The sequence below is a fragment of the Salmo trutta genome, chromosome 9, assembly GCF_901001165.1.
Source record: "Salmo trutta chromosome 9, fSalTru1.1, whole genome shotgun sequence".
In the NCBI taxonomy this organism is placed as follows: Eukaryota; Metazoa; Chordata; class Actinopteri; order Salmoniformes; family Salmonidae; genus Salmo; species Salmo trutta.
Window position 1 is genome coordinate 36,472,000 of NC_042965.1, and position 14,338 is coordinate 36,486,337.

At 42.5% G+C, this 14,338-nt stretch overlaps 1 protein-coding gene across 4 annotated transcripts; it reads right to left on the minus strand.

The window, feature by feature from the left end:
- Window positions 1–1,206: 1,206 nt before the first annotated feature.
- On the minus strand, window positions 1,207–14,326 carry LOC115200487 (volume-regulated anion channel subunit LRRC8A). Of its 4 annotated transcripts, none has more exons than XM_029763598.1 (9): window positions 14,223–14,326; window positions 13,277–13,408; window positions 11,947–12,326; window positions 7,218–7,362; window positions 5,858–7,021; window positions 5,254–5,586; window positions 4,885–5,070; window positions 3,100–3,390; window positions 1,207–2,208 (listed from the first exon to the last, which is right to left on the minus strand). In XM_029763598.1, exons 4-9 carry the CDS (start codon window positions 7,353–7,355, stop codon window positions 1,933–1,935), a joined length of 2,388 nt encoding a protein of 795 aa, XP_029619458.1. In that variant the 5' UTR covers window positions 7,356–7,362; window positions 11,947–12,326; window positions 13,277–13,408; window positions 14,223–14,326; the 3' UTR covers window positions 1,207–1,932. The 4 variants fall into 4 exon arrangements, with proteins under 4 accessions (XP_029619458.1, XP_029619455.1, XP_029619456.1 ...); XM_029763595.1 differs by having other exon boundaries at window positions 1,933–2,208; window positions 13,314–13,408; XM_029763596.1 differs by lacking the exon at window positions 11,947–12,326 and having other exon boundaries at window positions 1,933–2,208; window positions 13,314–13,408.
- Window positions 14,327–14,338: the final 12 nt, after the last annotated feature.

Here is a 14,338-nt window from a genome sequence, read left to right on the forward strand (position 1 = left end):
GATTAGGACCTAATGAATTTATTGCAATTGACTGATTTCCTCATATGAACTGTAACTCAGTCAAATCTTTGAAAGTTGTACATGTTGCTTATATATGTTTGTTCAGTACAATATATTTTGTATGTGTGGTTACTTTGAACGCAAAAAAACAAAAATGATCCCTGACAACATAACTATGAAATATGCTTAATGGGGCTATCTGCAATTGCTATATCCATTTGTGGAGTTATAAATTAATGATATATACCCATTGATTCTAGGATAATATAACTCCAATTCCAAGACACAGATTAAGCTTAGTCCTGGAATAAAAACCTAATTCAAAGGAGAATTTCCATTGAGACTGAGAATGGTTTTAGGCCTGGACTAATCTGTGTCTAAAAAACAGATCCCTTCTGTTAGTCTTGTCTCACTATCTAGTCTAGCATGAATATTTGCATAATTCCATTAAGAGACAAGTATGTCTGAGATAACACCATGAAATAAGAGTTGATTGTCAATGTCATCAGCAGTGGATTGCTGAGGAAAGGGTCTATCTGCAATTGCTATATCTATTTGTGGACTTATAAATTAATGATATACACCCATTGATTCTTGAATAATATAACTCAGATTAATATTAGTCCTGGAATAAAAACCTCTTTCAAAAGGAGAATTTCCATTGAGACTGAGAATGCTTAGTCCATGGTTGCATGGCTCCGCCAATGAATTTGAGAGTGGTTACAATTCTCCAGCCCCATCCCTCAGCTGCTTACAGACATTTTATCTAATTTAAGCAGCACATTCCAGTGCTGATGCATAGGAGGAGTAATATAAATGGATTGTATAGCAGTCGTCGGCTACGTTTACTCTGACATAACTTACTGATAAAACAACAATTTGCCGAATTGCCACTGGAAAAAAAAAAAAAAAACACGTGTATTTAAGCAATAAGGCCCGAGGGGGTGTGGTATATGGCCAATATACCACAGCTAAGGGCTGTTCTTAAGCACTTTATAAAACGTGTTAACTAAAATGTCAGTCAGTGAGCAAGGAATAAAGACCTGGCCGCTACAACATTATTTGATTTGACAAATTCAGCTAGGTCTGTCAAATTTTGAGTGGAAAATTCCCCATTTAAGATATTTTCTGTTATGAATTCCTTAAGTAATGGACCACACACACACACACACACACACACTAGAGTAATGAGCACAGGACCAGAGATCTTGGAGAATCCTCCTTTAATGGAGCTTCTTCCTCCTGTCATTGCTGACAGTAGCTATACACCATCTCTCATGGCACCTACTGAGTGAGAGTGGGCAACTAACTATTGCCACTTAGCACCCTATGGACTAGAATCTATCAAGGGGGGCCTATTGTACTGTATGTAACAGGATAATATACCCTGCCTGAATGACATTTACACTGCCCACCTGCAGAGTCCCTTCTCTTACAGGAATATGGCATTTACATTTTGTATCCTCACGTGCAACACAGTCGAGCTGACATCTCTCATCTTGTTCAAAGCACACACTGTATCGTGTCCCGTGTGGCTCAGTTGGTAGAGCATGGTGTTTGCAACGCCAGGGTTGTGGGTTCGATTCCCACGGGGGACCAGTACGGAACAAAAAATGTATGAAATGTATGCATTCACTACTGTAAGTCACTCTGGATAAGAGCATCTGATAAATGACTAAAATGTAAATGTATCCCATGGCAGACTTTTTTGTATATTTTTTTACGTCTGGAAAAAAAAAGTGGCATGGCAGTGGGACTTTGATTCCCTTGAAAAGCATCCCTGCAGTAGAGTAGAGTACAGTCAGTGAGCAGGGGCTGCTCTGTTAGCGAGCTGTCCGAGTCTGTGTAGTCCTCTCTAGTCCTCTTCAGTCCTCCAGGTGTCCGGCCTGTGTCTGTTTCGACTGAGTTACCATCCTCCAACCCCCTATCTACTCAGGCAGTCTCCTTGTCCACCTTCCACAGCTGCTCCTTCACCTCGGTGGGCAGGGTGTTGAAGAGGTCCTCCTCCACCACCAGGCCCGTCTTCTTCAACTGCCTGCATTCCCCCAGTTCCACGGGCAGACAGTCCAGTCTATTCCCCCTCAGCTCCAGCTGGGTCAGGCCCGTCAGCTCTCCGAAGCGTGACGGCAGAGACGTCAGGCAGTTGTTACCCAGGTTCAGAGTACGGAGCTTCTTACACTGGAACAGCTCGTTGGGCAGGGTCTCAATCTAAGTGGGGCGAAAAAAGAAAAAAAAAGTGGGATCGAGAGGTAGTGTCAGGTGGACGTGACCATCACTACACAATGTGTTATAGTGTCAGGTGGACGTGACCATCACTACACAATGTGTTATAGTGTCAGGTGGACGTGACCATCACTACACAATGTGTTATAGTGTCAGGTGGACGTGACCATCACTACACAATGTGTTATAGTGTCAGGTGGACGTGACCATCACTACACAATGTGTTATAGTGTCAGGTGGACGTGACCATCACTACACAATGTGTTATAGTGTCAGGTGGACGTGACCATCACTACACAATGTGTTATAGTGTCAGGTGGACGTGACCATCACTACACAATGTGTTATAGTGTCAGGTGGACGTGACCATCACTACACAATGTGTTATAGTGTCAGGTGGACGTGACCATCACTACACAATGTGTTATAGTGTCAGGTGGACGTGACCATCACTACACAATGTGTTATAGTGTCAGGTGGACGTGACCATCACTACACAATGTGTTATAGTGTCAGGTGGACGTGACCATCACTACACAATGTGTTATAGTGTCAGGTGGACGTGACCATCACTACACAATGTGTTATAGTGTCAGGTGGACGTGACCATCACTACACAATGTGTTATAGTGTCAGGTGGACGTGACCATCACTACACAATGTGTTATAGTGTTAGGTGGACGTGACCATCACTACACAATGTGTTAAAGTGTCAGGTGGACGTGACCATCACTACACAATGTGTTAATGGGATTTGATTCACAGTTCTCAGATGAGTCAACACGGCTACAGACAACACGTTCTTCATAACTAATCCAGAATACACCCTCAGAAATGTTTGCACAACAAACCAAATCTGAAAAGGAAAGCACTCACTCTGTTAGCAGTGACTACCAGGTACTGGAGGTTCTGCAGGTATCCCACGTCTGCTGGGATGTAGGTGAGGTTGTTGTGGCTCAGGTCCAGGAAGCGCAGCTTCCGACAGTAGAACAGCTGGCTGGGGATCTTATCGATCTTGTTCCTGTTCAGATAGAGCCTCTCCATGTTGTTGAGGGTGCCGATCTGGATGGGAATGTAGGCGATCTGGTTGTACCAGAGTTTAAGGCAGACCAGCCGGTGCAGGTGCTGGAAGCTGATGATCTCCTCGATGGTCTTCAGGTTGTTGTCCTTCAATGATGACAATAATAATACATTTTATTCATACATACAATTTTGTTTTAATAAATACAGGGCCAGTTTCCCTGACACAGATTAAGCTTAGTCCTGGACAAGATTTGGGGCATTTTCACACAGGTTTTCACTTAGCTGTAGTTCGAATCATAGTTTGATTATTTGTTACACACACACACAGAAGTTTGGGGTCACTTAGAAATGTTCTTGTGCCATTGGAACACAGGAGTGATGGTTGCTGATATTGGGCCTCACACACACACACACACACACACACTATTTCTTTGGGGTCGAGTTGGTTTCACACTGCCAAAATGTCAAACTAACTAAAATGCCTAAACAAAACCACCTGTTCATGCAAGTCATTTGTTTATTGGAGAGAAATGATCACAGTAAATCCATCTATGATAATCAAAAGCATAACTTGTATGTCATACTACTTTCACTGAGTTTTTCAACAACATCCGGAGGAAACAAACGGCGTAAAAGCCTCTAACTGTGACGTGAAAATTAATCCCATTTTATAATTTTTTTCATTTGTATTTAATTATTGTTTACTTCAATTTATTTAGTAAATACTTACTTTTTCTTAAAACTGCATTGTTGGTTAAGGGCTTGTAAGTAAGCATTTCACTGTAAGGTCTATACCGCTTGTATTTGGCACATGTGACAATTAAAATTTGATTTGAATAGTCTATATTCAGTAGCCTATATCCCCGGTATAGCCCCAGTCCCCCTGATCTGCATCGGATGTGGTCATAAATATGCAGCGACTCACAGAATGTTTCAGAGATATCAAGTTATGGTACCGCATGCACTTCAAATGCTCTCAGTCAATCAACCAATAATACTGCGCAACTCTGGTTATTTTCCTGCGTTTGGTCTGGACTGCATTCTCACCGGCACGGAACCGCACCACGGTACGAATTGAATCAGACTGAGATGACCCTTTTTGAGCGAACCATGTGCGTTGTTTAGTGCCCTCCTGAGTGCAGATAGAGTGTTCACACTAGCCCAAACTAACTGAACTAAGGGAGGAAAAGCAGCAAAATTCAGAAAAAAAACACTTCAAACCAATTTGGTGTGAGAGCCCGCTTAATGTGTCCGGGAAACCAGTCACTTTATATAATAAAATCAGCAAGATGAATAAAAACAATACAATCACGTAATAAAATTGGTGAGAACACAAATTAAAAGTACACTGAACGCAGGGTTGCAAAATACCTGTAACATTCCCAAAATTCCCTGGTTTTCCTGAAAATACCTGTAACGTTCCCAAAATTCCCTGGTTTTCCTGAAAATACCTGTAACGTTCCCAAAATTCCCTGGTTTTCCTGAAATCTCAATTGGAAAATTCCAGGAATGAGGAGAGAATAAGCACACAATCTCAAATCCTGCAACCAGGATTTCTGGGAAACTAGGGAAATTTGGGAAAGTTACAAGAATGTTACAACCTTAACGGAACGTAATAAACAGCAATGACAAACGAACCTTGAGGTCAATCTCCTGCAAGTTGTGCAGGCTGAAGATGGAGTGTGGGATGCGTTCTAAGTCACAGCGGATCAGCTCCAGTTCAGTCAGGTTCACCATTTTCTTCAGGCTGTTGAGGACCATCAGCTTGGTGCCCTCATTGTTGACTGACAGCTTCTGGAGGTGCACCCCCACGTCCGTCACCACCTGAGGTGAAGAACATCATACATAAAAGGTGAAACATTACAGTGCAGGGAGAGGGGGGGAAAAAACAACAGGGTTTGACAGGGGCTCCTCTCCCAAAACAAATGATTCAAACTATAAATGACATGAAAAACAAACAAAGACAAGAGAAAAAGAAAGTGAGAAAAAAAATAAAGAAACAAATACCTGAGGTAGCTTGGTCAGGTTACTCTTCAGCCGGAGCACCTTGAGCCTCTTCAGCTCCCGTAGCCCATCAATAACAATGTATCGGTTGTTCTCTGCGCTCAGGTTCCCCGTCAGGTGCAGCTCGCTCAGGTTCTTCAGGCTGTAGATCCACAGAGGGATCTCCTTGATGTCGGTGAACTTAATGTGGAGGGACTTGAGGTTCTCCCTGAGGAAGGCCAAGGCGGGAGCCTCGATCTTAGCAGGGGTATGGTACAGCCACATCTCCTTCAGGTTGACCAGCTGGGCGATGATAGGAGGGATGGTGATGTCTGGGATGAGCTCCAGCTTCAGCACCTACAATAATAACAGAAAATAATACATTTGGACCGAGAGGCCGATATCTAAGCTCAATAAACTGAAGTGACATTGGCAGGAGCAGTGTACACGTTTCTCTCTTCTTTTAAGACATCCTGTAATTATTCTGACACACCTGCGACTCAGATGTGCGAGTACTTTTCCTATAATGTACATCAAATCACAAAGTTTCTACAGTGTGTGCATTCAAAAATGGACCTAATCAAGGCACGTGGACAACATGGAATACAGCCAACTCTACACAAACTACCTCCAGCTCCATCAGGTCAAACACTGTGTCTGGGATGCCGCTCAGCATGAAGAGGTGCAGCTCCAGTTTCTCCTGGGAGTTATTGGTGATTCTCTGCCTCAGTTTGTCCAGAGTCCACTCGTTGTTCAGGTTGAGCTGCCGTAGCTTGTTCTCGCTCACCTCGGACAGGAAGACAGCAAAGCGTTTGGAGTACAGAGGGTCGTACTGGTCAATCATGTGCAGCATAAAAGCAAAGTCGTTCTTCACGTCCGGTATGTCGCTGTAACTGCTCTCCTCTCGTATCGACTCGAAGGAGTATTTCTTCAGCGAGCGCCGCAGCATCCAACAGAGAGTGTACATGCAAATTAAGCCGTAAACCCCCACTAAGCTGATGTAGACGCAGGCTAGGATCTTAAACAGCGTGGCCAGAGGATGGGCACAACGATACATGCTGTACCCTGTGAGGCTCTCTATATCCACACTACAGTCCACACTGAACTGAATATTGTGCACATAATACCCCGTATAGCAGATAATAAAAATGAACTTAATGACTTTGATAATAGTCTGTCGGATGTAAAGCCTGTACACAATGTCTCCCTCTTCCACGTGTATGCGGAACTTTTTCACCTTTTCGAACAGAGCTTTTGCCTGTTCCCCCTCTTTCTTATCCAGGACGCCTGTCTCAGTGCGGTCCACGATCCCCTGCTCCAGGCGAGACTTTGTCTTTTGCAGCATGGGGACGCTGGCCTCCACGTCCTCGCTGACACACGACGCCTTCTTATCCATGGAGCCGTTCATCTTGTGGGGCTTGGGGTCGCGCTCCTCCACCACTGTCTCAGACAGAGCCCTGGTGGTCCAAGGAGAGTCAAAACACTTGAGTAAGATGGACACAAAGTGCTCCAGTTTGGAGCTAGTCCGGGGGAACTTGAACCAGAAGTTACTGCAGGCCAGGAAGATGAGGGTATGCAGTAGCACCAGGTAGGGGAAGTACTTGGCAAACCAGTGCAGGCGGTTCTCGTAGCACACAGCGTCTACGTAGTTGTACTGGTGGCGATCCAGGTTGTATTGGATCCCTTTGGGCTCCAACAAGAGCGGGGCTGACAGAGTAGCGTTGAAATACCTCCTGCATGTCTGGTTGACCACCCACTTGCAGGGCAGGCAGATCATCTTGTCCTGGGTGACCTAGAGTGAAACAAAAGCATTTTAAGTACATCGACAATAGTAAAGTAAGCCTTTCACTGTAGTGTGTGCATACTATGCTGTCTCCTGTGCATATGACATAACACCTTAAATTGATTTGTAACAGAAGCTGAACAAAAATAAGATAAAGTACATAGGGAAAAAAAAAAAAAAAAAAAGGGACAGTCCTCTAACGGACCTGCAGAGTGCCCCCGAACACGGCGATCATGAGCATGACGATGGAGATGTAGTCGGTGAAGACGTCCCACCATGGCTTCAGGATGCGGTAGGCCGGCTGGCAGTCTACAAAGTAACGCAGCTCAGTGATGGGGATCATGGCTTATCTGGGAAGAGGAGAGATAATAATAATAATAATAATAATAATTAGGTGGGTGGTTATATTTATCCTGTTTCACACATGTACAAGTATGTATTACACGCATGTGTGAATTGGAAATGTGTTTTTTTGCAAACCCCAACTCTCCCTGAGACACCCTACGAGAGTTGGGTCACGGCCAGCGTCTGCCATTACCAATGGCGACCCTGGAGCAATTAGGGTTAAGTGCCTTGCTCAAGGGCACAGATGGATTTTTCGACCTTGTCGGATTGGGGATTTGAACTAGCGACCTTTCGGTTATTGGCCCAACGCTTTAACCGCTAGGCTACCTGCCACCCATAGTATGACAGACAGGAGGTTTCATCTCAAATTCAACATTTTTTTATGATCAAATTGCAGAAGAGCAATTCTGAATTTCTGAAATACTTGGCATTTAAAAATGGGAGCCTTCAGGTCCAATAAAATAATGGTGCACTCGCCACTAATAAATTGTCTACTACATTAAAATAGGGAAATCAGTTTTATGCCATAAAGAAAAATCTATTGCATCCGGAACATATATAGATTAGCTACCGCAATTAGTAACAGCCATTCCCGTCTTCATTTAACACTCAAATCAATGAAGACTACCATAGCTCTTGCCTCTGGAACTCCATGAACAAAACAAGCATCCTATGTCAAATGAATGTGATGTGTAACACATATTCTGTACTGACGGCATCAGAAAAGGGAGATACCTGGTCAACTGCACAACTGAATGCATTCAACCGAAATAGGTCTTCCGTATTTAACCCAACCCCTCTGAATCAATGGCAGCAATGCTAACAGGGTCATGCATCCGATAATAGGCAACCAGATGGATTCAGTTGAAGAGGCGTAGTAATTGAATAGACTGACTACCTGAATCTCTGATGCATTATATTGGCTGGTTTGCTATTGATTTCACTATTGTTAAACAGGGCCAGTTAATCTAGCTGCCACAGGGCAGGTTTTGGGACAGCATTTTCATTAGGGCTGGCAGGATGTGTGTGTGTGTGTGTTGGGCTGGGAATTGCCAGGGACCTCACAATACTATATTAATCGCAATACCCTATATATAGTGATTCTCCTGATTGAATATTGCGATTTGATTGCTATTTGATGTCCCAAACATATTGCTCACTATACAGTCAGGCCATAAATATTTGGACATAGACAGCTAAAATAATAATAACTTGGTCAATCACAGCGTATTGGAGTTCAAATTAAATAATGAATATCAGCTGAAAGTGCAGACTTTCAGCTTTAATTTGAGGTATTTACATCCAAATCGTGTGAACGGTGTAAGAATTAAAGTACTTTTTAATGTGGTCCCCCCCTTTTCAAGGGACCAAAAGTAATTGGACAATTGGCTGCTCAGCTGTTCCATGGCCAGGTGTGTTTTATTCCCTCATTAGTTAATTTACAAGCAAGCAGATAAACGGTCTAGAGGCATTTTTTTAGGGGGTAGATCAGCTTTTATATTATAGATACATTGTAGCTTCCATCAATGTAACTGTCTGCATCATTTCCAATCATACATACATACGCCTGTATTTCCAGCTTATACATACTATATACATTTTTTGGTCACAATCTATTTTACAATAGTTGTATTTATTTAGTTTGTTTTTACTCCTGCCCTTCCTCTACCCTCAACCTCTCCCATCTATTTCTGATGTCCATCTGGTTCTATTTGCCATATCTTTCAAACTGTGCTCTTTCACAAAAGTTCTAAACCTATTTATGTTTTACAGACACAGTAGGTTTTACATTAGTTATCTTGTTGTTATTATAAGGACACAGTAGGTTTTACATTAGTTATCTTGTTGTTATTATAAGGACACAGTAGGTTTTACATTAGTTATCTTGTTGTTATTATAAGGACACAGTAGGTTTTACATTAGTTATCTTGTTGTTATTAGTCCCAACCTTCAGCTCCATTCAACCCCTCCCATCTATCGCTTAACACCATCCATTTTGGATTTCTATTTGCCATATATTTTTCAACTGTGCTGTTTCACAGAAGCTCTGAACCTTTATTCTCATGGTTTCTACAGACTATAAATTGAAAATATTTTTTGGGGTAAAATAATTATTGATCGATTTGACTATGACTTTTCAGATCACCCAGGTCTAGAGTTGATTTCAAGTGTCACATTTGCATTTGGAATCTGTTGCTGTTAACCTCTCTAGGGTAGGGGGCAGTATTTGCACGGCCGGATAAAAAAACGTACCCGATTTAATCTGGTTATTACTACTGCCCAGATACTAGAATATATATATAATAGTTTGATTTGGATATAAAACACCCTAAAGTTTCTAAAACTGTTTGAATGGTGTCTGTGAGTATAACAGAACTCATATGGCAGGCAAAAAGCTGAGAAGATTCCTTACAGGAAGTGCCCTCCCTGACCATTTCTTCGCCTTCTACACTCTCTTTATTGAAAACACACTGGTGAGCAGAATAATTATTTCCCTGGTGAAGAAAAACCCCTTCACAACAGTTGGCCAGATCAGGAACACCATCCAGGAGGCAGGCTTATCTGTGTCAAAGTCAACATTCAAGAGAAGACTTCACCAGAGTAAATACAGAGGGTTTACCACAAGATGTAAACGATTGGTAAGCCTCAAAAACAGGAAGACCAGATTAGAGGTTTGCCAAAAAACATCTAAAAAAGCCTGAACAATTCTGGAACAACATCCTATTGACAGACGAGACAAAGATCAACTTATACCAGAATGACAGGAAGAGAAGAGTATGGAGAAGGGAAGGAACTGCTCATGGTCTGAAGCATACCACCTCATCTGTGAAGCATGGTGGAGGTAGTGTTATGGTGTGGGCATGTATGGCTGCCAATGGAACTGGTTCCCTTGTATTTATTGATGACTGCTGACAAAAGCAGCAGGATGAATTCTGAAGTGTTTAGGGCTATATTATCTGCTCAGATTCAGCAAAATTCTTCAAAACTCATTGGAAGGCAGTTCACAGTTCAGATGGACAATGACCCGAAGCAAACTGCGAAAGCAACCCAACACTTTAAGGCAAAGAATTGGAATGTTCTGCAATGGCCAAGTTAATCACCTGACCTGAATCCAATTGAGCATGCATTTCAACTGCTGAAGACAAAACACCCCAAGAACAAGCAGGAACTGAAGGCCGCTGCAGTAAAGGCCTGGCAGAGCATCACCAGGGGAGAAACCCAGCATCTGGTGATGTCTATGGGTTCCAGTCTTCAGGCAGTCATTGACTACAGAGGATTTGCAAACAAGTATTAAAAATCACAATTTAATTTATGATTATGTCAGTTTGTCCAAATACTTTTGAGCCCCTAAAATTCAGGGGCTATGTATAAAAATAGTTGCAATTCCTTCCTGCACGGTTAACACAATAATTTGGACAAAAACCTTAAATTAAAGATGAAAGTCTACACTTAAAGCACATCTTGATTGTTTCCTTTCAAATCCATTGTGGTGGAGTACAGAGCCAAAATGATGCAAATTCTGTCACTGTCCAAATACTTATGGACCTGACTGTATGTCTGCTGCAGAAAGACCAAGAGAGAACATGAGAAAATAAGTCTTGATCTGTCAGGGAAATAAAAGTGATGAAAACATGATGGCTCACTATTTAAAAAGAAAATGGAGAACAAGCTATAGGATGAAAAATAGTTTCGGTGCAGGTACAGCCGACTAGAGCTACCTAACAAAACAAAAAATACAAATCAATACTTGGAGTCAAAGTATTGATATAATCCTAAATATTATTGCGATATTTAACTGTATCAATTCCCTCCCCCCATAACTAATTTGGGTTACCCTGGAAAACACACACCATGTCTCAGAAGACCAAAGTCAGTTTAGCAGTAATCTAATTAATCAGCGCTTAGATTAGTAATTTAAGTGTTTAAATCACTTCAAATATGAAGAAAGAAACGCAGAGACCTGGCCATGAACCTAGTTGGAAAATAGAAGAGGTACAATATTGAAGTGTTTACATGCAGTGAGAAGAACAGGGTAGTGAGATGAATGTATAACAAAAGCTATGGGGAAGGTAGTTGGCAGATCATTAAAACATTCCAGAATAAAAACATTCCAGAATAGATAGGAGGCACAAGTGACAAAATCTAAACTAACAGAAAAAAAGATGCAGTCTAGCTAACCTACATGTACAATATTCCACATTTTAAAGTAAAATAAATAATACTTACAAAATCTGGAATAAAATACAGTAGAACAGTAAGTCTCCATTTATGAACAGCATACAAAATATGTCTTCTCTATTTAGGCCTTCAACTCCAATACTGAACTACCATGAAGATAGAAAGACTGACAAACCTCTGACATTTTACCATGTGCCCCACTCTTTCACTTGCGTGCCACTCTCACCAAGAACATTATCTTCACAACTGTAACACTTCTATAGACGAATCTTCCGTTTTGGCTCGTCTGATCTAAACACAAACCACAGGCACGACAGCCACCTCACTTTCGTTATCTATTCTTAGTCGTTTCCCATAATAATACCCAGGGTATTGTCTCCCAGCGACCTTCAGGAGGAGATCCTGTTTACCTTAGAGGAGGAGGAGGTGGCGCTGGCTGCCTGTTTCCAGTAGGCTCAACACTGTGTCTCCAGCTCCTGTCTCCCAGTAGGCTCAACACTGTGTCTCCAGCTCCTGTCTCCAGTAGGCTCAACACTGTGTCTCCAGCTCCTGTCTCCCAGTAGGCTCAACACTGTGTCTCCAGCTCCTGTCTCCCAGTAGGCTCAACACTGTGTCTCCAGCTCCTGTCTCCCAGTAGGCTCAACACTGTGTCTCCAGCTCCTGTCTCCCAGTAGGCTCAACACTGTGTCTCCAGCTCCTGTCTCCCAGTAGGCTCAACACTGTGTCTCCAGCTCCTGTCTCCCAGTAGGCTCAACAATATACCCCGTGTCTCCTGCTCCTGGTGGTCTCCCTAAAAGGAACATTGGAAGGAACCTAATAGCCCTTCTCTCTGGATGGTCATTCTATTTCTGGAATATGTTATTTAGTTCTTTAGAACGTGTTCCAAAAATTCTGCTGCAAAGTAATAAATAAAGCACATAAAAAGCTTAGGATTGAAGAATCCACATGAGTTCGTTATTGCCAACTTTGTTACTTGCAACGTTTATTTTGTAACATATTCTAAAGAACATATTCCTGAGAATACAGGCTACCATCCCTGCCCTCCTCACTCATTCCCACAAGACTGGGAGTTGGCGATCTGTCGCTGCTTGTGTTCAGTGAGGAAGACAGATAAAACAGACAGACTTCCTGTGGAGATGAGAGGTCTGACGCCTGCCTAGCCCCACTACAGCCTAGCCCAGCCCAGTCAGACCTCCAACCTACTACCACACACATTGTCATTGTCACAACAATTCAGCCCAATTCAGAGACCAGACAACCCATTAGAGTACTGACAAAACACACTGATTGGTAAAACTTTTCTTTCTACAGGGCCAATAGAAGCACAAAAAGACAGCACTCAGTGAGTGACAGTAGCCACATATATGACCAAACTTCATATTCTTATGTAATATGCAGTACACAAGAATTCTGAGTACTGCACAGAGAATTGAAGAGTTAGAAACATGGCTAGATGACATCTCTGGGAGATTAGCCTAATTTCTGTGAACTGTGCAGGTATCTAGGCATCTGCTCTTTCTTTTATTTAACTAGGCAAGTCAGTTAAGAACAAATTCTTATTTACAATGACGGCCTACACCGGCCAAACCCGGATTACGCTGGGCCAATTGTGCGCCGCCCTATGGGACTTCCAATCACAGCCAGATGTGTTACAGCCTGGATTCGAACCAGGGCCTGTAGTGGCGCTTCTTGCACTGAGATGCAGTGCCTTAGACCACTGCTCCACTCTGGAGCTCTTACCACAGTGTTGGTACTGGTGTGATCTGTACTTCGGTACCTGGTGCGGTCGTTGGTGGATATCCCACTCAGTGATAGCCCAGCGATCCTCATGAGCCCAAGTCTCTTCTATCTCCATAGGAATGGGTGGCTAATCTGAAAACGAAAGGAAATTGGAAGAGGAATAAGCCTAATTAGGCCTAGCATGCAACTATTTAATGTCTGGTCTTGTAGCACTGGGGTTAATACCTATCAGACAAACTCACTAGCTAGCAAACAGACTGGCAAGATGTAGGCTTGTATACAACACTAACAGCTTAAGCTTACATAAGTCTGACATCCCATTCCCAAAGTTGAAATCACATGCTGGGATGACGTGGATTTAAGCACTTGAAAGGGTGACACACACATACACATTACATGACATGGCTTATTCTGGAGTTTGCAAAGTCCAAAACACATGACACATGGATGATCTCATGAAATTCAAGAGATAATTGCAATCTCCATGGTGAAATACTCTAGCTAGACAGTCTAGCTACATTATTTACCCTGCTAACTATCTAGCCTTGTCATATACATTTAGTAACTAGCGTTAATGACAGCTAGCTAGGTAACTAACGATAGCTAACTAGCTACGGTAGCTAGTTGGCCAAGTCATGCCAGATGAAACCGGTATATGATGCAGACGATTGAGAAGTTCAGCTGCTAAATAGCCTATAATCGAGTATCAATTAGACAGTGTGTAGCTATTGATGTTATCTTATCAGTGATGGCTATCTTAGAAACACATACACCAGTTATAGTTAAACTGGTTAGCTAGCTATAACGTTAGCTAGCGTAGCTTGCTAGCTGACATTTCTTAGAAAATGTTAGCTCGACCGGCATTACCATAAACAACTCTCAGAGAAGTAAAGCCCATCATGACAATCGTTTTAACTAACTATAGTCTAGTTACTAGACAACTTACTCAGTTTTGCTCCACTGCAGCAAGGCTGGCGAACACCACAGGCTAACAGAAAAACATGATGGTGTGGGGCTAGCTAATGTTAACTAGCTAGTGTTGCCTTCTTTTCATCTGTTGTC